Source organism: Monodon monoceros, unplaced genomic scaffold (assembly GCF_005190385.1).
Source record: "Monodon monoceros isolate NGI ecotype Baffin Bay Population unplaced genomic scaffold, NGI_Narwhal_1 Super_Scaffold_22, whole genome shotgun sequence".
NCBI classification, from domain to species: domain Eukaryota; kingdom Metazoa; phylum Chordata; class Mammalia; order Artiodactyla; family Monodontidae; genus Monodon; species Monodon monoceros.
The window spans coordinates 58,171,412-58,196,016 of NW_021703779.1; the positions used below are offsets into that span (position 1 = coordinate 58,171,412).

Sequence of the window (24,605 nt, forward strand, 5' to 3'; positions counted from 1 at the left end):
ACAAATATTTATTGAGAGTCTGTTGTGTGCCAGGTACTGCTCTTCCTCTGGTAGATAAAACAGTGAACAAAAACAGACAAAAATATCTGCCCTCCTGGAACTGATATTCTAATTGTGGTTGCAGGGGAGACACACAATAAACAAACACATAGTTAATACGTCAGACGATGATAAGTGCTAAGAAGAAAAACACAACCAAGGGAGGGGATAGAGAGTGATGGGAAATTGGCCAGGGAAAGGTTCTCTGATAAGGTGACATCTAAGAAGGGACCCGGAAGAAGTGAGGGAGAAGCCATGCAGTTAGCTGGGAGAATAGCATTCCAGGCAAAAGGAAGTGTAGGTTAAAAGACTCTTAAGTGGGGGCATGCTTTTCAAGTTCAAGGAACAGCAAAGGGGTCAACGTGTCTGGAGTAGAGGGCAAAGAGAATAGTAGTAGGAGAGGAGCCCAGGAGGTGGCCAACAATCAGATCATGTAGGGCCTTGTAGGCCAAGGTAAAGACTCTGAAAGAAAAAGGGAGCCATTGGAGGATTTGGGGCAGAGTGATCGGATCTGACTTGACATTTTAACAGAAAGCCTCTGACTAGGGTAGGGTAGGGAATAGACTGCAGAGTGGCAAGGACAAAAGTAAAAAGCATGGAGGAGGCTAAAGTAGTAATCCAGTGAGAGAGCATGGGTGCTTGGACTAGGGTGGTCACTAGGTGGTGGTAAGAAGTGGTCAGGTTCTGGGTATATTTTAAAGGCAGAACTGACAGGATTCACTGACAGATTGGATGTGGGGTATTCGAAAAAGAGAGGATTCAAGGATGACTTCAAAGATTTTGTCTTGAGCAATGAGAAGATGAAGCTGCCATTTGCTGAGACACAGAAGACCAAGGGATAAACACGTTTGGAGAAGAACTTTGGTTTTGGTCATATTGAGTTTAAGATGTCTATTAGACATCAAGTGGAAACGGAGAGGAGGAAGTTGGATACAAGTTGGAGTCAGGAGTTGGTAAGAGGGTGGTGGGGACTTCCATAAGGGGTCTATGTCAAACTTTAAGAATACAAAATGGGGGCAGGCATTTGGCAAGGGCAAAGTATGTAGATGCTCTTCTGCATTTCTGCCGTATTCTTGAGAGCTGTTACATGTTTTTCCTCTCATCTCTTTTTGATGGTAGTCTCTTAGCAGAGACTAACGTTTACTGTGCATTTATTATGTGCCAGACACTTTGACATCTAGCATCCCATTTCAGCACAGTTATCTCACAAAACATATGTTGTCGTCTCCATTTTACAGATGAGAAAACTGAGGCTCTGTAAGACAGGCAAAAAATCACTTGTCCTAAGTCACACAGCTGGTAAGTGAGGATCTTAAGTCCTAAGCCCATGTTCCTCCCAACTATCTGCTTGTCACTAAGTGGGTCAGAGAGTCAACTCTGTGATTTCTATGTCAGTGATTTGTTCTGTGGATTAACCAGAGCTAAGAGGTATTTAAAAACCAATCCCTGCCCAACTCCTTAGCACCTTCTGCCCAATTGGTGGGTGTTCAGAGGCTGTCAACTTATTTTGAACATTTATTCTTCATATATTGTCAACTAATATTTTTTTAATATTAGGACCAGGCAAATAAAATTAGGAGGGGAAATTTGATGGGACAGAAAGCCAGTGAGGTATTACAAACCAATTATATTTGAATTTCTGGATTATCCACAACTCCAGCAGTGGCACAAATAAGAGGATAATTGCACAACTGGTTCTATTTCCTTTATTTCTTTCGATAGTGTGTTATACAGCTCTGCACACAGTACATGCTTCATAAGTGGTACTGACAGGCATCCTTTTGCTCAGTACCATTTTTGGAATTCTAGGCAGTCCAGGTTACCATAGCAGATGTCATGCCCCATTCATTTGACAAACAATACTGTTATCTACTATGTGGTAGATGCTATGCTTTGTACTGGGACTACCAAAATGGAAAGGACATGATTTTTACTATCACGTTGTTCACAGGTTAATGGTAAGAAAGCCTGCAAATAAATACAAATACGATGTGGTCAGAGATATCATTGAGATATGTTCAGGGTGCAGTGAAAGCAAAAAGGGAAATCTGTTTGGAAGGAGTTGCGGGAACACATGATTTGATTCTTGAAGAATTTATCAGTTTTCCAAGGTCGGGGCATTCCTGGCAAAGAAACCAGCTTGTGCCAAGACACATAAGTGTGAGAAGTGTCAGTGACTTTAGGATTGTGGGAGTATGGGTTCCTTGTAGGGTGGCAGAAGATGAGGTTGGAAGGGCAGTTTATAGGTCATGCTAAGGAGCTGATATCTTGTCTCCTAGAGTACATGGGGCCAGACAGGTAAGGGAAATGGGTAACAAGGACAGTAATGGAGGCTAAAGGAAGAAGGTGGGGATGACTGTGTGGAACTTGATTGCTCATGCTTGTCTCAAGGGGGCAATTCTAGCTGACTGTAGCCATATGGGAATGTGGATCCAGTGTTAGCATGCTTTAAAGAAATAGGGATTTTTTTGGTGAAATCTCCTGATTTCTGGATCCTGGCAATTATTATTTTTATCCAAAATTTTAGCCAACACTGCACCAAACACAACGCATCTGTTGGCTGGATGTAACCTGCAGGCTGTCATTTTGAGACCTGTGTTGTAGAGGATGGGGTACTTATGGAAGCAGAGAAGCGAACTGAATTAACACTTCAAAATACTTTTTAAAACTAACCATGTAGGGCTTCCCTGGTGGCGCAGTGGTTGGGAATCCGCCTGCCAATGCAGGGGTCACGGGTTCAAGCCCTGGTCCGGGAAGATCCCACATGCTGCAGAACAGCTAAGCCTGAGTGCCACAACTGCTGAAACCTGTGCTCTAGAGCCTGCGCCACAACTACTGAGCCCGCGTGCCTAGAGCCGGTGCTCTGCAACAAGAGAAGCCACCACGATAGGACTGCGTGCCGCAACGGAGAGTAGCCCCCTGCTCACTGCAACCGGAGGAAAGCCCGTGCGCAGCAACGAAGACCCAACGCAGCCAAAAATAAACAAATAAATTTATAAACAACAACAACAAAAACATCTAACCATGTACATTCCTCACTGGATTACCCCATTCCAATATTTCTACTTCATATTAAGCCATATGTTCTTCCTCTTGGGAACCAAAGTGAGGTCCCAGATCAAATGCAATTTGCAGGACTTCTGAAGGCAATGGTGCAACCCAGGGTCTTCAGTCAAGCTGTGAAAAGCCTGGTAGAACATGGTAAGCTGAGACTAGTAAGGCCCCTGAGCACCACCACCACTCCCAGGAGTGGCTGTTATTTGTTCCCTTTTCACTTTAGGGGAAGAAGAGGCAGCCTCTTTGAACCCTTTATGCAGCCAAGTCAAAATAGTCAGTGATAACACAGATAAAACACAATATTATAGCTGTTTAAGTTCAAACTCCTCATTTTACAGTTGGAGAAACTAAGGTCCTCAAAAGCAGTGACTTTCTCAGAATGACCCAGCAAACCAGTGGCAGGGTCAGGTCTACTGACTCCTAGTCTAGCATTCTTTCTAATAATCCTGGGCTGTGATAATTAAGTTAAATCAGCCTGGCAGTTCCTCCAGCCAGCATCTAGAATTCCTTGACAGAATAAGGAGAACTTGAGATTAGCTAAGTGCCCCTTTTTATTTTCTTATTTGCGTGATGATGATATTCTTTGCAAACTTTAGAGTTCATACTTAAGGGCTAATGAGGAGACACAGAGATGTTTCTGAAGCACTGAGGCCATTCCCAAAGTGTCTGAAAGAAAAATTGCCTGTGGCTAATATATTTAAGGTTTACGACCTCTATAATCTTTGGACTGACCTCCCCACCATATGCTTTGCTTTTGTTGTTTCTCTTCTTTTCTATTTCCCCCTATTTTTCTTCTTTTTCACCAGCCTAGGTCTTAGGCCTACCCTTTTCAAGTCAATAAAACTGCTAATTATTCATAACATGGGAATGGGAGTGCATAGTGACCAAGAAGCATACATATTTCCCCTGCTATGGTCATTTAGCTCTCTATAATCTCGGACTAGTAAGTCTTGTTAATTTCGACTCAACTAATCCTTTCCATCTTTCATTTCAGGGTCTATTGTTCTGACATTTGCCACATTTTTTGTTTGTTTTTTTGCTCTGAACCCTTTTCAGAGGGTTGAAGATGCTGCAGTTGCAGCAGTGTCCATCTGGAACATTTGGCTGAGTTGTTGAACTTCCCCCAGGGACTACTCCAGGGAGAGGAGGAGAGGGGTGGAGAGGCTAGAACGGTTGCCTGCAAATAGAGATGCCAATACTGTCTGGCCATTCTGTGGACCACCCATGTAAAAATCCACCTTATTTTGGCCCTCAGTTTCCCCATTTGCTCATTGAAGGCACTTGTTCTCCACTCAAAACTCCTGCTGCGGTGGAAGAAGAAAACTACACTGGCTGTAGATTCTCTCGTACAGCAATTTCTACATGTAAAGGGATCAATACTTTGAACTAATTAATATACCAAGAAATCCTAGGGGACTGTTTTATCCTGCGTGAGGCAGCATCACTTCAGTTCCACCTGGCACAGATGGACTTCTTCGTCACTTAGATTGAGGCCCCAGACTCACTCCAGGAGTGGGACTGTCTCAGTCCCACCTCATTCTCACTCCCTTTGGCTCTCAGGCTACTGGGTCTCCTTTTGTTTTGGCGCGCCATTGGATTGCAAACCCAGCAGGCATGGTTTCATTCCAAACCCAAAACTGTTTTAATTAGTTTAACGTCTGTTAAACGCTTTGAAGATTGAAAGCAACAGATAAGTACTGGATGATGTTATTAACAACTGCAGTTAATTGCAAACATTTCTATTAATACTAGTTTCCGCCTCCTTTTCTTTGCTCTACTTTCCTTCCCAGGTTCCCCAATTCTTCTCAGCCTCCCCCTTCTTCCCTCCTCTTCCCCCCTTCCCCGCCCCCGTACTGGCGCTCAAGGGTTAAATTGGGGCGGAGTCCAGGGATGAACGACAGCCGCAGTCACCAACTGGAACGGGGTGAGCGAGAAGAGCTGGGTGGGGCCACGGGGCAGAGGCGAACCCACACGCCCCCAGACCCCGCCCCGCAGCTGAAGGCCCCGGGTGGAACGGCATGGGGCGGGGCGCCAAGGCTTGGCGGGCTCGGTGGTTGGGCGTCCCGGCAGCCGCTTGAGGCACGGGGCGGGGTCGGCCGGGGCCTCCTCCCTCATTCCCTCCGCGGGGCCGAGCCGCCCGTCTCTCCCGCCTCTCCTCCTCCCTTTTCCACCCCTCGGAGTGGAGCTGCACTTGCGGCTGCTCCCTGCTCGGTCCCGCCCAGCCTCCGTCGCGCAGGAACGCGTCCCTGCAGTCCCCAGCCGATGGCAGGACAGTAGCCGCCTGTCAGGGGTCGCGAAGGGCTGAGGCAGACGCGGCGGCTCCCGGGCCTCAGAGAGTGGGTGTCTCCGGAGGCCATGGGCTACCCCGAGGTGGAGCGCAGGGAACTCCAGCCCGCGGCAGCGCCGAGGGAGCGCGGGAGCCAGGGCTGCGGTTGTCGCGGGGCCCCTGCCCGGGCTGGCGAAGGGAACAGCTGCCGGCTCTTCCTGGGGTTTTTTGGCCTCTCGCTGGCCCTCCACCTGCTGACGTTGTGCTGCTACCTAGAGTTGCGCTCCGAGTTGCGGCGGGAGCGGGGAGCCGAGTCCAGCCTTGGCGGTCCCGGTAACCTCGGCACCTCGGGCACCCTGAGCAGCCCCGGTGGCCTCGACCCCGACGGTTCCATCACCCGCCACTTCGGGCAGCCATCCCCGCAGCAGCAGCTGCTGGAACGGGGAGAAGCTACGCTCCCCCCAGACGCCCAGGACGGGCACCAGGTGAGTCACTCTGGAGGGGCAGGGCCCCCTCCCCATGTGCGCAGGGCGGGGGCCCGGGGAGGACTTTGCCACCTCGAGCCGAGTTCGACGGCGGGATCGGGGAGGGGGCGGACGAGCTGGGGAGAGGTCGCCCCGGGGCAGGTTGTCCTCGGCCCCTGGCCCAGCTCACCCTGACTCTCTCAGGACCTCCGGACTTGGGAACTCTGGCCGGCGCCCGCCGCCCCCAGCTCCGGCTGCCTCGGGAAAAGTTGGCGGCGCTCCCGGCCGGGCCGCGGCGCGAAGGTGCGGGCGCTGCCCCCCTGGCTGACTAACGGCAGCAGCCTGGCCCTTCTGCTCCCGGTGAGATTCTGCGCCCGCGGTGCTTGTTTTTTCGTGTCCAGAGCTGATGCCAGCACTAGCAGGCTCTCTTTTGGAGTTGGAGCTGTAAACAGCTGTAATAACTGCTCCACGCCCGTTGAAACAACTTTGAACCGTGTTTTCTGCGCCGGTGTGCTGGTGCACTGACCAGATCGTGGGCTTGTTCACACTTACCTGCAATTTGAGACGGATTGTCCTCGGTGTTCTAGTGAGGATCAGCGCCCCTGAGGAATTCTGGTAGAAATATGCCGTCTTGCTAGACAACTTCTGAAACAGCAATTTAAAAAATCTTTGGAATAAAACTCACCCTTTGCATGCCGGTTCTGACTCTTTTTTTGGGGAGTGGGGTGGGGAGGGTTGGTGTGAAGTGTCTTCACTCCTGCTTGCTTGTGAGCAGGAATCTACTGATGGAATAATGACTCAAGAATAGTCTCCCAGTTTTTTTATTTGTTTGTTTTGGTTTGTTTTTTGTTTCTTTTGTTTTTTAATACAATCTTTATGGTGTTTGTGCCCTGGTTAGCAAACTGTTAGCTTTGGTGTTTGTTTTCTACTTTTTCTAGCTCTTTATTTAAGGAAATTTAGCGCCCTAAAACCAAGTATTCTCTTGTTTGCCATTATTTTGTTTCACGTAAAACTTAAGAGAAGCAGCCAAGAATCCTTTTGAGGTGGTTAAAGAATAACAGTCAATTTGTTCCTCTTGGGGAAGAGGGCAAGTTGTACAAATAAGTTCCTTGAGGTGAGTGACCCAGGCCTTCTATATTTATTACCACATCCAGAGTCATTGTCATACTCTGTAAACATTATTAGTGCTACTTTGACCACCCATCCAAAGTTGGTGTCACATTCATGATAATGCTTTAATATTAGGGCGGACACAGTTTCTACATTTTGCGTTGGAAGGTTGTCCTGAGCCTTAAAATGTTTTGCTAGCACACTTCAACTTATATAAATAACAGCTTATCAAAGAAGAGAATCAGTAGACATGCTTCTCATACTTGAAACTTTAAACACAGTAGCTAAATGATAATTAACTAGGATTCTGGTTCCCTTTATCTATCCACCTCCCAACAACAAACCCTCACCCCTGCCCCGCGACTATGCCCAGTAGAAATACTTAGCAGCTGAACATTGGTTTTCTGTGAAAAGATGAAGGAATTGAACTTCCTTAGTCAAATGGTGGCAAGGCCTTTTGGCATTCAGAATGGACAGACCCCTGTTTGTAGGCTGAGGATTAGTAGAACAGCTGTATTCTGGGGCTCCTGTGATGGTGTAGGATTCTCATAGGGTCTGTAATGGCATTTAGTTGCCTTTGCGTGGTGCTTCAAATAGTTCTGTCTAGGTTTAAATACAGCGCCTTATCTTCTGTCCTTTAGTTTTTCCGTTTTAATCTTTTGGAGAAGTAATAACAAGCACACTGGCTTTTTGCATTTGCTGACATCAATTGGAGTCAGAGTTTTTTAGAGTTATGAGGGGCCGTGAATCCATTTGATCATTCCCCTTGGAGAGCACATAGTTCCTATGGGGGAAATGACTTGTCCAAGGTCATACAACTCTCATCAAAATTAGAATGGAAGTTGGTCTCTTTACTCCCAGTTCAGTGCCCATTCCCCTATAATATACTACTTCCTGGAGCCTTTTGTCTGGTAGCTGGGTAGAGCTATGGAATTTTTGCAAAGGAGAGGGCTCCGATCTGCATCATTTTCTTCTTCTCTACCTACATTTTGGCCAGACTATGTTTAACCATGTATTCCTTATTCTTCCTGAACTTCACTTTCAGGAGAATTAGAGTATGCTTTGAAGGAATTTTAGCCCAGATTCAACATAAGTTTTCTTGAGGGCGTTAGTTTTAGTATACCAAGAAAAGAAAAAAAAAAAGGAAACATTGATTGACTATTAAATTAGTATGGCTACATCTTGGGTAAAATTTCCAGTGCCCTGGTGCACCCTCTGCTGGCTTTGCAAGGACATTTAATTGCAGTATTGCTGACCGTCAAGATTCTAAGTTGTGCTGACAGAATCTGATTCATAAATAAGGAAGTAAACAGCCTGTGGGATTTGGCCACGTAGGTCATATTTTTATATTTTAGTTTTCAACACAAACAGCTGCTGTTACAGCAGCTCTTAGATGGAGAGGAAAAAAGATAAAAATATACACCCTTCAATGAGCAGAACATTCAGGTTTCTCACTAGTTTATCTGCAAGGAGTGAAGGCAAACTGATGAGAATAAATTGCAGTAAGATCTCATGAGACCAAGTGGGCAGAATAGTCAGAGGCACTTCATTGTATAAGGTCATGCAAACCTATTCATGCTTATGAGATGATGGGCTCAGTTATGATTCAAGAAAGGGATCTAGAAGTCACTGAAGATGTATGTATGTCATCCCTCAATTTAAAAACTTTAAAAACAGAATACAGAAGGAAATTAGGGCAGTCAGGATGCATAGCAGAGAGATCAGCAAAGTTCTCCTAGGGACTTATTAGAACAGCCTTCCCAGTGGGGGCACAGTTGCTTATGATAAAAAATGAAAGGGTCACTTTGGACCTTCTGGAATCATACCTGTCTCCTTCAGCTGGAGTAGCTGAGTATCTGTAGGTTTATCTGGATACTCATTGGAGATGATCTCAGGAGCTAAATACATCTCATCAGTCTCTGAGTTAGACAGTACACAATATTATTGTTAGGGTAAAAAAGATTAAAATAAAAATCACTGTTTATCTGTCTGTGAAGAAGTTGGCCCAGTTGTGATTTTGGTCCTCAAAGCCGAGAATATGGTGGGCATTATCAGGAAGGGTGTTGAAAACAATGATGAAACAAAACTCTTATCTTTTCCTTATAAAAGACCAAAAGTGGATTTGCATTCACAATCATATAGGTAATTCTGGTGGCTGCTCATCAAGAAAAACTTAACAGCTGATACAAATCCCCAGAAAACAAATTAAATTGATCAAAAGGTTGGAGGGACTTTCTAGTTGTTTTTTCACTCTGGAGAGATAGGTTGAGAGAGGGTGATGATCAAAGTCTACTAAACCATGAGAGAGATGAGTAAGGTCAATAGACTGGTGTAATTTAACAATCTAGTTCAATAAATAGAAAGCCTGCTATGAGTCAGCCACTATATTAAGTATTAGATATCTTTTAATGCTTGAAAGATTATTTTGTGGGGGAGGCAAATAAAGGTAGTGTCTCATTCAGATGATTTCCCCAAGAGATACTGTAACTGAAACTCTAAGGTTTAAGTGTTTAGAAAAATATGTTTGTGTAGACTTATAAGGGTTTATTGGGGACTGTTAGCAATATTTGGAATATGTCTCTAATTATTTGAGGTGATGTCATAGAAGTCAACGTTAACTTTGCACAAAACATCTCTGGTTTAACTAGATAGGACATCAGTATATCTAGATTTGATGTTAATTATTAAGGCCTGTTGATCAAGAAAATGACTGGGAATCGCTAAATCCAAGAATTTTTTAGGGGAGTGGGATCCAGATAAGATCATTTTCTATAGGTTTAAATCTAGATTTTTTCAGTGTGACATTCAAGGCTTTTGATCAACTGGCTGCATTATACCTATCCCATTTTCTCTCTTACCGATTCTACTCCTGCAACTCACCCACCATATCCTGTCTTGGAATCATTCTCCAGTTATTGCTGTTATTGTGTTTAATAAAACTTGTGTCTTTATATTAGGGGTCCTTGGAAATCTGCCTTCCTTTTTGTCTTTTTCCACAATACGTGGTACACAGTGCTGATTATAGTTAGGGTACTTAAACACTTGTTGGCTTGAATTATTATTTGGGGCCTTTAGAGATGTTCATGTAAAACAAAGACATTTGTAACAGGCCTGTTTTCCTCAGGCCTTGCTAAGCCTGTGAATTGTTAACTGTGCTTAGGTGAGTAGATAGTTCCACTGGCAATGTCTCACTGGTTTCTAGAATCATTAGATAGTAAAATGGAGAAAAGCCCTAACTACATTACCTCTATGATGGTGCAAAGAGTTTTTTGTAATGTATTATTTGATGTTTTGTTTTATTTGCATGTAGGTCTCATCTTTCTTTCTCTCTTAGATCTTGTGAAAAATAACTTGTAGTTTATCTGTGATTACGTTATAGAGAAGATCTCTTTATACTAGAGAACTTCTGAAGCCCTTTAATCCCCAAGAACATGACCAAGAGAAACCACTTGCGTTGCCTGCAGGGTGACCCTCATAGAGGACCAGTTTTATCTGACTAGTCTATAAATACCCATCACTTAGCTCTTCATTTCTTTTCCCCCCACTTTTCTATTGAAGTGTAACATACATACAGAAAAGGTCACAAATCATAATTGTACAACTGGATGAATTACTGTAAAGTGAATACAGTAATGTTACCAGAACTCAGGTCAAGAAACAGAAATAGCATCTCAAAACCCCCACCATATCACTATACCATCCTCCTCCAAAGTGAATGACTGACCTGATGTCTAACATGATAGATTAGTTTTGCCCATTTTGAACTTGATATAAATGAAATCAAATAGTATGTATTTTGGGGGGGAGCTTTTTTTTTTTGCTCGATGTTATGTTTTTTGATATCCATGATGTTGCATGCAGCTGTAGTTTTTAATTTGTATTTTTGTATATTATTCCCTTGTTTGAATATACCACAGTTTATTCATTCTACTGATAATGAATATTTGGATTGTTTATTGTTTGGGGTTATTATAAATAACAGTACTATGAATATTATTATACATGTCTTTTGGTTATGTGTACTTGAATTTCTGTTGGGTATATACCTAGGATTGGAATTTCTGGGTCATAGGGAATGCATATTTTCAAATTTATGGATAATGACAACTTTTCTCAGTGATTGAACCAATTTATATTCCCACTGGCAATGTATGAGAATTCTAGTTGTTCTACATCCTTGATAATACTTGTTATTATCACTCGTTAAATTATAGCCATTCTGGTGGGTGGGTTTGTAGTAATATCACATTGTGATTTTAACTGGCATTTCTCAGAAGACTAATGCAGTTGTACTTCTTTTCATATGTTTATTATCTATTTGGTTATCTTCTTTTGTGAAGTGCCTATACAAGTCTTTTGCACATTTTTATTGGGTTGTTCATTCTTTTCTTATAGATTTGTAGGAATTTTTTATGTACTCTGGCTATGAACCACTTTTGAATTTTTTGGTTGCAAACCCTTCCCAAATCTCTTTATAGTATCCATTGATGAACAGAAGTTTTAAATTTTAATGTGTCTAGTTTTTCAGTATTTTCCTTTATGGCTAGGGTTTTTTGTGTTCCATTTAAGAAGTATTTTCCTACCTTGAGAGCATTTAGATATTCTCCCATATTATCATCTAGAAGCTTTATGCTTTTGCCATTCATTTAGATCTGCAGTCCACCTGAAATTGATTTTTGTGTATGATGAGATACAGGGACCAAGTTTTGTCTTTTCCATATAGATATTCAACCCAGTGCCATTTATTATAGGGAATGTCTTTTCCTCCCCATTTCTCTATTGTGTCACCTTTGTCATAAACCAAGTGTCTACATATGTGTCAGATTGTTTCTGAATTGTTTGTTCTGTTCTATTAGTCTATTTTAAAAATAAATTTATTTATTTATTTTTGGCTGCGTTTGGGGCTTTGTTGCTGCACGTGGGCTTTCTGTAGTTGCGGTGAGTGTGCTTCTCATTGTGGTGGCTTCTCTTGTTGCGGAGCACAGGCTCTAGGCACACAGGCTTTAGTAGTTGTGGAATGCGGGCTCAGTAGTTGTGCCTCGCGAGCTCTAGAGTGAAGGCTTAGTAGTTGTGGCACATGGGCTTAGTTGCTCCGCAATATGTGGGATCTTCTCAGACCAGGGATCAAACCCATGTCCCCTGCATTGGCAGGCGGATTCTTAACCACTGTGCCACCAGGGAAGTCCCCTATGAGTTTATTTGTCATTGCACAAATACCATAGTCTTAATTATTGAACTTTATAATAAGCTCTTGATAGCCTTCTACCTTGTTCCTCTTCTTTAAAAGTATCTTGGATGTTCTTGGCCCTTTGCCTTTCTGTATCTGTTTCAGAATCAGCTAGTCACATCTGACCAAAAAAAAAAAAAATGTAATTCTTAAGAGAATAACATCAGCAAGATGGTGGATTAGGAAGTCCTGGACCATCCTTTCCCCCACAAACACACCAATTCAGCAACAATTCATGGACAAATTCCCTTTGTGAGAAATCCAGGAACTAACTGAAAGGCTCCTGTACCCAGGGAAAACATGAAACCGGACACACTGAAGCCAGTAGGGAGATTTGAGACAGCCTCTCACCAGAGTCCCTGCCACCACCACAGCACCATATGATAAGAGAGCCCCTAGCTTCCAGCTTCTCCTAGGGAGGGAAGGGATTGATTCACACACCTAGCACCCCAAGTTTTCTGAGGAATGGTTTCTGTCCTGCCAGTCTTAGAAATCTGATGGATCTCCCTAGGGGAGAACAGAGATGGTGGCTTGGGCTTGTAGACACCATAGATCTTTCCTCCTGCTGAGCACAGAGCAAGAAGACAAAAAATCCTAGCTCTCAACATTCCGCTGGGGAAGGAAAGAGTTTATCTGTGCATCTAGTGCTCCCACTTCTCCAGGGCTGCCCAGAGAACTGGCATCTGACTTGCCAGTCTAGGAGCTTTAAGTGATCCAGCACATTCTAGCCTCCTGGGGGAGAACAAGACAATGGTTGGGGCTGGTAGATACCATATATCCTCCCCCCTGCTCAGTATAGAGTGAGTGGATGAAACATTCCAGCTTTCAGCTTATTCCTGGAGATGGAAGAGTAGATCTGTGCATTCAGTGCCAAAATTTCTCTGGGACTGCCCAAAGAACTGGCATCTGTCTTGCCAGGCTTGGAGCTCTGATGCATCCAGCACAGTCCAGCCATGTGGAAGAGAATGGAAATGGCATTTTGGACTGGTAAATGCCATAGCTCCCCCCCTTCAGCACAGATTGAGTAGAAAGAAACCAAAGCTTCTTGCTTCTCCCTGGGGAGGGAAAGAGTTGTTAGAGGCCCTCAGAATCTCTGACTAGGCTAACTCTCCAGTGCAAGGCTAGTCAGTCCATGAAGACTGGGAGAGGTACTTGCTTTGTGTAATATGCAGACACCAACATAGAGAGTAAAGGAGGATGAAAAATCAGCAAAGAAATTCCAAATAAAGGAACACATTAAGTCTCCAGAAACTGACCCTAATGAAACAGTTATGAGATTTATCTGACAGAGAATTCAAAGTAAGTGTTATAAAGATGCTCACCAAGATCAATAGAACAATGCATGAACGAAGTGAGAATTTCAACAAAGATACAGAAAATATTTGAAAACTGCCAAACAGAAATCATGGAGCTAAAGAGCACTAATCGAACTGAAAAACTCATGAGAGGGATACAACAGCAGACTAGATAAAGCAAGACAAAGTATCAGTGAACTAATGTCACTGGAAATAATTCAGTCAGAGGAACAAAAAGAAAAAAGAATGAAAAAGAGTGAAAAAGCTTAAGGGACACCATCAAGTGGACCAATAGGGGCAGTAGGGGAATCTCAAAAGGAGAAGAGAGGGAAAACTAGAAAGCTTATTCAAAAAATTAATGGCTGGAAACAATCCAAATCTTGAGAAGGAAGTGGACAACCAGATTCAAGAAGCCTAAAGGACACTGCTAAATAAATAAACCCAGACAAGTCCACACTAAGACATATTATAATTAAATTGTCAAAAGTTAAAGACAAAGAGAAAATCTGAAACTAGCCAGAGAAAAGGAACTTTTCATATACAAGGGAACCCCCAAAAGACTATCAGCAAATTTTTCAGTAGAAACCTTGCAGGCCAGAAGGGAGTGGGGTGATATATCAAAGTGCTGATGGGGAAAAAAAAAAAGCCCTGCCAACCAAGAATACTATACCTGTCAAAAGTAAGGACAGATAAAGATATTCCCAGACAAATAAAAGTTGAGGAAGTTCATCACCACTAGACCTGCCTTACATGAAATGCTAAAGGGAGTATATCAACTTGAGATGAAAGGATATTAAACAGCTACATGATAGTATAAGAAAGTATGAAACTTGTTGGTAAAGATAAATATATAGACACATACAGAATACTATATTACTGTAATGGTAGTGGGTAAGTCACTTTTATTTCTAGCATAAAAGTTAAATGACAAAAGTATTAAAAGTAACTATAAAAATATGTTAAAAGACACAATATAAATAGATGTAAAATGTGGGAAAAATAACACAGTGTGTATGGGGAAGAAGCTAGAATGTAGAGTTTTTGTATACAATTTAACTTGAGTTCTTATCAGATTAAAATAGACTGTTACAAGATATTTTAAATCCCAAGGTAACCACAAAAAATACCTATAGAAGTTACAAAAAAGAAAAAGAATCAAATCTTATCAATACAAAAAAATCAACAAAACAAAAAGAAAGACAGCAAGAGAGGAAATACAGTCAAAAGACTCTCAAGACTAACAGGAAACAACAAAATGGCAATAGTAAATCCTTCCCTATCAATAATTACTTTAAATGTAAATAGATAAATCTCCCTCAGTCAAAGACATAGAGTGGCTAAAAAGATAAAAGCAAGACCCAACTATATACTTTCTACAAGAAACTCACTTTAGATTTAAGGACACAGATAGGCTGAAAGTGAAAGAATGGAAAAAGATAGTCTATGCAAATGGTAACTAAAAGAGAGCAGGGGTGGCTATACTTATATCAGACAAAATAGACTTTAAGTCAAAAACTCAGATGAGACAAAGGACATTATATAATCATAAAAGGGTCAATCCAACAGGAAGATATAACAATTATAAATATATATGCACCAATATCAAAGAACCTAAATATATAAAACAAACGTTGACAGAATCAAAGGGAGAAATAGACAGTAATACAATTATATGGGAGACTTCAATACCCCACTTTCAGTAATGGATAGACCATCTACACAGAGGAACAATAAGGAAACAGAGTACTTCAACAACAGTATAGAGTGAATGGACCTAACAAAAATATACAGAACATTCCATCCAACAGCAGCACAATGCACATCCTTTGCAAGCATACATATCTTTCTCCAGGAAAGATAACATGTTAGATCACAAAACAGCTCTTCACAAATTTAGAAAGATTAAAATCACACCAGGTATCTTTTCTGAACACAGTGGAATGAAACTAGAAATCAACAGCCAAAGGAAAACTGGAAAATTCACAAATATGTGGAAATTAAACACTACACTCTTTAACAACCATTGGGTCAAAGAAGAAATCAAAAAGGAAATTAGAAAATACCTTGAGACAAACAAAAACAAAAATACAATATACCAAAACTTATGGGACGTAGCAAAAGCAGTACCAAGAGGGAAGTTAATAGCAATAAATGTCTACATTTAAAAAGAAGAACAATCTCATATAAACAACCTAACTTTATACTTCAAGGAGCTAGGAAAAGAACAATGTCCAAAGTTAGAAGAAGGAAGGAAATGACAAAGATTAGAGCAGAAATAAACAAAATAGAAAGTAGAAAAATCAACAAAACTAAGAATTGGATTTTTGAGAAGATAAACAAAACTGATAAACCCTTAGCTAGATTAAATACAAAAAAAGAGGACTCAAAATCAGTAATGAAAGAAAAGACATTAAGACTGATGGCAAAGATATAAGGATCATAAGAGACTACCGTGAACAATTAATTGTATGTCAACAAATTTCTAGAAACATACAACATACCAAGACTAAATCAGGAAGAATTAGAAAGTCTGAACACACCTATAACTAGTATGGAGATTGAATTAGTAATCAAAAACCTCCCAACAAAGAAAATCACAGGACCAGATGGCTCCACTGGTGAATTCTACCAAACATATAAAGAAGAAATAGCACCAACATTTCTCAAACTCCTCCAAAAAAATTGAAGAGGAGGAGCACTTCCAAACTCCCTTTATGAGATCTACATTACCCTGATACCAAAGTAAGACAAACACACCAAAAGAAAAGAAAGCTACCAATATCCAGGCCAATATCCCTGATGAATATAGCTGTAGAAATCCTCAACAAAATACTAACAAACTGAATACAACAGCATATTAAAAGGATCATATTCTATGACCAAATGGGATTTATTCCTGGATATAAGGATGGTTCGACATATGAAAGTCAATTGATGTGATAAACTACATTAACTGAATAGATGCAGAAAAAGCATTTGACAAAATTCAACACTCTTTCATGATAAAAACTCTCGACAAACCAGAAATAATAAGAAAGTACCTCAACATAATAAAGGCTATATAGGAAAAGCTCACAGGTAACATCATACTCAATGGTGAAAAACTGAAAGCTCTTTTTCTAAGATGAGGAACAAGGCAAGGATGCCACTCTCATCTGTTCTATTCACCGATATAGAACAGATATAGTAGAAGTTGTTGCTTGAGCAATTAAGCAAGAAAAAGTAAAAGGCATCCAAATCAGAAAGGAAGAAGTTAAATTGTCCCTGTTTGCAGATGACACGGACTGATAAATTCAGTAAGGTTGCAGGATACAAAATCAACGTACAAAAGTCACTTGCATTTCTATATACTAACAATAAACTATCTGAAAAGGAATTAGGAAAACAATCCCATTTATAATAGCATGAAGAAGAATATCATATGTAGGAATAAACTTAACTAAGGAGGCAAAAGACATATATTGAAAACTACAAAACATTGATGAAAGAAATTAAAGAAGATACAAACAAATGGAAAGACATTCCATGTTCATGAATTGGAAGAATTAATATAGTTCAAATGTCCATACTACCCAAAGCAATGTACATATTCAGTGAAATTCCTATCAAAGTTCCAATGGCATTTTTCAAAGAAATAGAACAAACAATTCTAAAATTTGTATGGAACCACAAAAGACCCCAAATACCTGAAGCAATCTTGAGAAAGAGGAACAAAGCAGGAGGCATCCCACTCCTGATATCAAATTATATTACAAAGCTATGATAATCAAAACAGTATGATGCTGGCATAAAGACAGGCATATAGACCAATTGAACAGAACAGGGAGCCTAGAAATAAATCCATACATATACAGTCAACTGATCTTTGAAAAGAGTGCCAAGAATACAGTGGGGAATAGTCTCTTCAACAAATAGTGTTGGAAAAACTAGATATTCACATGCAAAAGAATGAAATTGGAACCTTATTCACAAAAATCAACTCAAACTGAATTAAAAACTTAAACATAAGACCTGAAGCTGTAAGACTCCTAGAAGAAAACATCAGGGAAAGCTTCATAAGATTGATCTTGGCAATGATTTCATGAGTATAACACCGAAAGCACAGGTGACAAAACCATACATAAACAAGTGGGACTACATCAAGCTACAAAGCTTATGTACAGCAAAGGAAACAATCCACAGAGGGAAAAGGCAACCTATAGAATGGGAGAAAATATTTGCAAACCATATATCTGAGAAGGGGTTAATCTCCGAAATATATAAGGAACTCCTACAACTCAATAGCAAAAAACAAGTCTCAATAACTTGATTGAAAGATGGGATAAAGACTTGAATAGATTATTTCTCCAAAGAAGACATATAAATGTTCAACACATATATGAAAAAATGCTCAGCATCACTTATCATCAGGAAAATGCATATCAAAACCACACTGAGATATTACCTTACACCTGTCAGGATAACAATGATCAAAAAACAAAAACAAAAACAAAAGGCATTGTTGGTAAGCATATGGAAAAATTGTAACCCTTGTATACTATTGGGGGGCATGTAAAGTGGTGCAGCCACTGTGTAAAACAGTATGGAGGTTCCTCAAAAAATTAAAAACAGAACTACCATGCAATTCAGAAATCTTAATTCTGGATGCTTATTCAAAAGCTTTGAAATCAGGATCTCAAAATGATATTTGCACTTCCATGTACATTGCAGCATTATTCACAATAGCTAAGATGTGGAAACAATAGAAATGTCCACTGATACATAAATGGATATAGAAAATGTGGTATATACATACAATAGAATACTATTCAGCATTAAAAATGAAGGAAATTCTGCCACATGTGACAACATGGATGAACCTTGAGGATGTTATGCTAAGTGAAATAAGGCAGAAACAGAAAGGCAAATACTGCATGATTCCACTTATATGAGGTATCTAAAGTAGTCAAGTTTATAGAATCAAAGAGTGGAATGGTGGTTCCTAGGGCTGGGGGTGGGGAGAGAAAATGTGGAGTTACTAATCAACAGGCATTAAATTTCACTTAAGCAATATAAGTTCTAGAGATCTGCTGTAGAACATATATACAGTCAACAATAATGTATTGTACACTTAAAATTTTGTTAAGAGGGTAGGTCGCCTGTTAAGTGTTCTAACCAGAGTAAAATAAAATTAAGGGAAAAAACCCTCCTGGGATTTTGTTTTGATTGGATTGAATCTAAAAATCAGTTTAGGGAGAACTTATATCTTTATAATATTGAATCTTCCAATCTGTGAATATGGTATATATCTCCATTCATTTAGGTCTTTAATTTTTCTTGGTAATATTTTATAGTTTTTTATGTAGAACTCTTGTACACCTTTCATTAGATTTATTCCAAGGTATTTGATATTTTTGAAGCCATTTAAAATGTTACCTGCAGTTGATGCTGTGATCCATTTCCTCAATCCATGTCTTGGTGGAAGAAAATTGTCTCACCCAAGGAGATGCTTCCTTCCAGGGCATCCCGCATCCAGTCAGTGCCTGATTAATGAGGAGGTATAAAGGCTTGCCCCTTCCTCCCCAAATCCAGAAACTTTTGAAGGGCCATACCAGCTCCAGAGCTACCTATGAATTGGGCTAGGGTCTTTTTGGGATTGCTTTTTTCCTCTTACACATATGTTGATCCCAAAAGCACTTCCTAATAAAAGTCATGCTTGATAATCTATGTCTCCCAGTCTGCTTCACAGGAAAACCAACCTGGGACCATATCATTTTGAAATCTCATTTTTAAATTGCTTCTGGCTGATGCTTAGAAATATAGCTTATATATTGACTTTGTATGCAGCATTGTGCTGAACGCTTTTTTTTTTTCTTTTTTTCTTTGCGGTACGCGGGCCTCTCACTGTTGTGGTCTCTCCCGTTGAGGAGCACAGGCTCCGGATGCGCAGGCTCAGTGGCCATGGCTCATGGGCCCAGCCGCTCTGTGGCATGTGGGATCTTCCCAGACCAGGGCACGAGCCCGTGTCCCCTGCATCGGCAGGTGGACTCTCAACCACTGCGCCACCAGGGAAGCCCTGAACTCATTTATTAATCCCAATAAATTATCTGTAGGTCTTGTGGATTTTCTATATACACTATCACACTGTTTGTGAAAAATGACAAGTTTTTTTATTTTTTCCTTTCCAATATGTATACTTAAACATGTTTTTCTTACCTTATTGCACTGTCTTGAACCTTCAGAACTGTGTTGAATAGAAATAGTAATAGCAGGCATCTTTGTCCCATTCCCAGTCTAAGAGGTAAAAGTGTTTAACATTTCACCTTTAGGTATAATGTTTGCTGTAGTTTTCTGTTTAAGTTTTTTCTAGTTCTTTATCAATTTAAAAGTTCTTTTTTAGTCCTGGTTTACTGAGAGTTTTGTTTTAATCATGAATGGATATAGCATTATATCAGATGGTTTTCCTGCATCTATTGAGATAATTATATGATTTTTTCCCTTTATTCTTTTAATGTGGTGTTAAACCAACTTTGCACTTGTGGGATAAACCATACTTAGTCTTGATGTTTTACTTATTTAGGACTTTCAGTTTATTTTATAATTAACTCAGGTTGTCATATTTCTTCTCATATACAAAATGCAAAGCCTAGAAATTAAGGCTTTGACATTCATATAGAATCACCTGTAATAATCCTGTTTGTTTAAAGAATATCCATTTGCAAACATTTACAGTGGGTGACAGTCTACATTATGTCCTATTTTTCGCTACATTCAGCACTTACCTTAGGTCCATTCTAAGCATTGATATATAATATCATAATTCTGTTTGAAATGCATAGTTATTTCTTTTTCTTGATTTCATTTAGTTGTATATATTTCTGATCATCTGAATATTTATTTTCCTTATAAAACTATATCATCAACATAAAGAGATGCTTGAGATTGCCTCAGTATTCAAGTTTGCTTGTTTTTCTTTTTCCCAGCTTTTCTTCAGTTGTCCTAAATGTAATGTATTATTTATTTTATATATTGCTGAGTTGGTTTGCTAAAACTTCATTTAGGATCTTTGCATCTATATACATGATTGAGATTAACATGTAATTTTCCTTCCTCATCAGGTTTGGACAAGGTCAAAATGTTCTTGTAAAATTAGTTGAAAGTGTTTCTTTTTTATGTTTTGTCTGTACGAGTTTATGTAATATTAGTAATATTTCTTCCTCAAATGTACTGAAGCGTCTGGGCCTGGAATTTTTTGGGTGGAGGAAGGGGAGATTTTAAACTCTAGATTTGCTATCTTAATAGACATAAGATTTTCAGATTTTCTGAATTTATTCAGTTTTGGTAAGTTTTGTGTTCTAGAAATTTATTTAGCAAAAATTTTGAATTTATTCACATAAAGAGTTTCATGATATCCTTGCTTATCTTTTGTTTAATTATGGTAAAGTATACATAACATGAAACTTACCATTATAACCATTTTTAACTATACAGTTCAATGGTATAGAGTACATTCATAATGTTGTGTACCCATCATCACTCTCTATTTTCAGAACTCTTTCAATCCTCCCAAACAGAAAATCCATACCCATTAAACAGTAAATTCCTATTTCCCCCTACCTGTGGCCACTGGTAGCCTCTATTCTACTTTGTCTCTTTGACTTTGCCCATCTTAGATACCTCATATAAGTGGAATCATACAATATTTCTTCTTTTGTGTCTGTGTTATTTCATCAATGTTGTAGTATGTATCAGAATTTTATTCCTTTTCAATGGCTGAATAATATTCCACTGTGTTTGTGTGTGTGTGTGTGTGTGTGTGTGTGTGTGTGTGTGTGTGTACACCATATTTTGTTTATCTGTTCATTTGTTGATGGACATTTTGGTTGTTTGTGTCTTTTGGCATTTGTGAATAATATTGCTATGAATATTGGTGTTCAAGTATATGTGTCCCTGCTTTTAGTTCTTTTGTGTGAAATTGGTGGATCATATGGTGATTCTGTTTAATTTTTTTGAAGAGCTGTCAAATTGTTTTCCACAGTGGCTGCACTATTTTATATTCCCACAAGCAATGCACAGTTTATTCCATACCCTACCAACATGTGTTCCAATTTCTCCACATCCTCACCAACACTTGTTGTTTTATATAGTTCTGAAAATAACTATCCTAATAGGTGTGAAGTCTTTTCTCATTGTGGTTATCATTACCTGTTTTTAAAACTGTGTTTTAAAATAATTATAGATTCAGAGGACTCTTACAGTGGTGTTACAAAGAGATCATGTGGATCCTTTAGCCAGTTTCCCCCTTTGGTTAAATCTAATGTAACTATAGTACAATATAAAAACCAGGAAATTTATGTAGATATAAAGTATGTGTATAGTTCTATCATTTTATCACATATAGATTTTTGTAGCCATCATTGCCAAATACAGAACTGTTTCAGCACTGCAGAGATATCCCTTGTGCTGTCCCTTCTATTTACATCTCCCACTCCCTATTATTTCTAACCCCTGACAACTAATCTCTTCTCCATCTCTATAATTTTGTCATTTTGAGAATATTATATAAATGGAATCATACAGTATGTTAACATTTTGAGGTTGGCTTTTTTTCACTCAGTATAATGCCCTTGAGATCCATGCAAGTTGATATGTGTATTGGTAGTTTGTGTACTATAGTGTGTTTAATCCATTAACCTCTAATCTGTATGATCTGTAGTGTTTTCCCCTTTTCATTCCTGATATTGATTATTAGTGTATGCTCTCTTTTTTCTTGGTTAGTCTTCCAGGAATTTATTGTTTTATTAGTTGATTCACACTATGGATTGTTTGATTTCTATTTCATTAATTTCTGCTATTATCTTTTAAATTTTCTTATTTCTACTTTCTTTGGCTTTAATTTGCTGGTTTAAAAAACTCTTATTAATTTCTTGAGAAGATGCCTACATCATTCTTCTTTTCTAATATATGCATTTTAGAATATAAATTTTTCTCTAAGCACAGTTTTAGCATGTCATATAAGTTTTGATATACTGTATTTTCATTATTCAGTACCAAAAATATTTTCTGATTTCCATTGTGGTTTCTTCTTTAGTCTTTTTAAGTTTGTTTATTGATTTCCAAACATGGAAATCTTTTTGTTATTGATTTTCAGCTTAATTCCATTGTGGTTAGAGGACACCTCTGTATGATTTGAAGTATTTGCTATTCATGGGAACTTCATGGCCCAGTATATCGTCAATTTTTATAAATGCTCTGTGTGTAGTTGAAAGAATATATGTCCTGTAGTGTCAAACATGTATCAAAATGTATCAAGCATTTGTCTACCTGTTCTATCAGTTGCTGAGATATTTGTGTTAAAAATCTCTCATGATATAAAAGTTGAGAAAACTCATAAGAGTAGATGGAAGAGAATTTTCTGAGATTTAAAAAAATTTAATCAGGTTCAGCTGATATGTTTTCCTGATGCTTTTCTATTTTAATCCAGTAAACCAAATACATGAAATAAAAATTTCTCATGATAATTATGTATTTATCCATGTCTTCTTTTAGTTCTGGTAATTTTTGATTCATACATTTAGAGGTCATGTTATTAGGTGCATACAAATTTAGTACTGTTATATCTTCCTGTTGAATTGAACCTTTTATTATTATGAAATGTCCCTGTTTATCTCTAGTAATGCATATTACCTTAAAGTCTACGTTGTTTGATATTAATATTGCTTCTTTCTTTTGGGTACCATTTACATGATATATCTTCCATCTTTAAAATATTTAACCTTTATGTATATTTTAAATGCATCTCTTGTAAACAGACATAATTTCCTTTTTTAATTCAGTCTGTCTCTTTTAACTGGCACATTTAATCAATTTTCATTTAGTGGAATTAATTATATATTGTCTTTAAATATGCCACACACTGTTTGCATTCTATTTATCCTGCCTGTTCTATGAACCTTTTCTCTCCTTATTGCATTCTTTTGGATTTTTTTACTCACTTTTTAAAATCTTTTGTTAACTTTGTAGATATACATTCTTTTACTATTGGCTTAGTAAAGATTACAGCATGCATTCTTTTTTTTTTTTTTTTTGCGGTACGCGAGCCTCCCACTGCTGTGGCCTCTCCCGTTGTGGAGCACAGGCCCTGGACACGCAGGCTCAGCAGCCATGGCTCATGGGCCCAGCCGCTCTGCAGCATGTGGGATCCTCCCGGACCAGGGCACGAACCCGTGTGCCCTGCATCAGCAGGCAGACTCTCAACCACAGCGCCACCAGGGAAGCCGCACAACATGCATTCTTGACTTATACTCTGATATAAATTAGTTCTTTGACCTCTTCCTATACAGTGAAAAGGCCTTATTTACCCCCTGCTAGCTATATGCTATTGTTGTTTTGTAATTTAATTATCTATATAATTTAAACTGCACATAACATTGTTGTTATTGTTTTATAGTCAATATTCATTTAGATTCCCCCTATGTCTACCCTTTTCCTTACTCTTCATTCCTTCTTTTCTTCCCAAGCTTCTGTCTGGGATAATTTCCTTCTGCCTAATAACACCCTTTAACATTCTTTTTAATGTGTTTCTGCTGTTGATTTTGTTTGTTTGTTTGTTTATCTGAAAGTATGTCTTTATTTCACCTTCATTTTTGAATGACATTTTTACTGGGTATAGAATTCTAGGTTAGCAGTTATTTTTCTTTCAAAATTTTGAAGATACCCTGTCATTTCTTACTGGCTGCTATTATTTCTTCTGGGAAGTCAGCTGAAAATTTTATATTTGCCTCTTTGAAGGTAATGTGCCCTTTTTCTCGTGCTGCTTTTGATGTTTCTATTTATCTTTGGGTTTTAGTCATTTTACCATGACATGCTTAAGTGTGATTTTCTTTGTATTTATCTTCATTGGGGTTCAAAGAACTTGGATTTGTGGCTTTATTGTTTTTTGTCAGTTTGAAAAATTCTCAGTTATTATCTCTTCAAATGTTGTTCCTGCTTTATTCTCTTTTTACTCTTTTTAAGATTCAGTTACAATCTCTTTAAGAAATTTTCTCTGTGTCTCTGATGTCTCTGAAACAATTTTTTTCTAAATTCCATCCTTTCTTTTCTCTGTATTTCATTCTGCATATTTTCTTCCGACTTACCTTCCAATTCATTGATTCATTAGCTTTGTC

The 24,605-nt window shown here is 39.1% G+C and overlaps 1 protein-coding gene across 5 annotated transcripts in view; it reads left to right on the top strand.

The window, feature by feature from the left end:
• The first annotated feature begins 5,209 nt into the window (after positions 1-5,209).
• The window catches only part of EDA (ectodysplasin A), a 359,938-nt gene continuing 340,542 nt past the window's right edge, over positions 5,210-24,605 (top strand). For 3 of the 5 annotated variants that reach the window (XM_029241527.1, XM_029241528.1, XM_029241529.1), the window contains exon 1: positions 5,210-5,847. In XM_029241527.1, the coding sequence (XP_029097360.1) occupies positions 5,452-5,847 (396 nt within the window). In that variant the 5' untranslated portion in view covers positions 5,210-5,451. Of the gene's footprint in view, positions 5,848-6,030; positions 6,518-10,045; positions 10,097-24,605 lie in introns of those variants that run through there. The other 2 variants (XM_029241531.1, XM_029241530.1) reach the window with 2 other exon arrangements.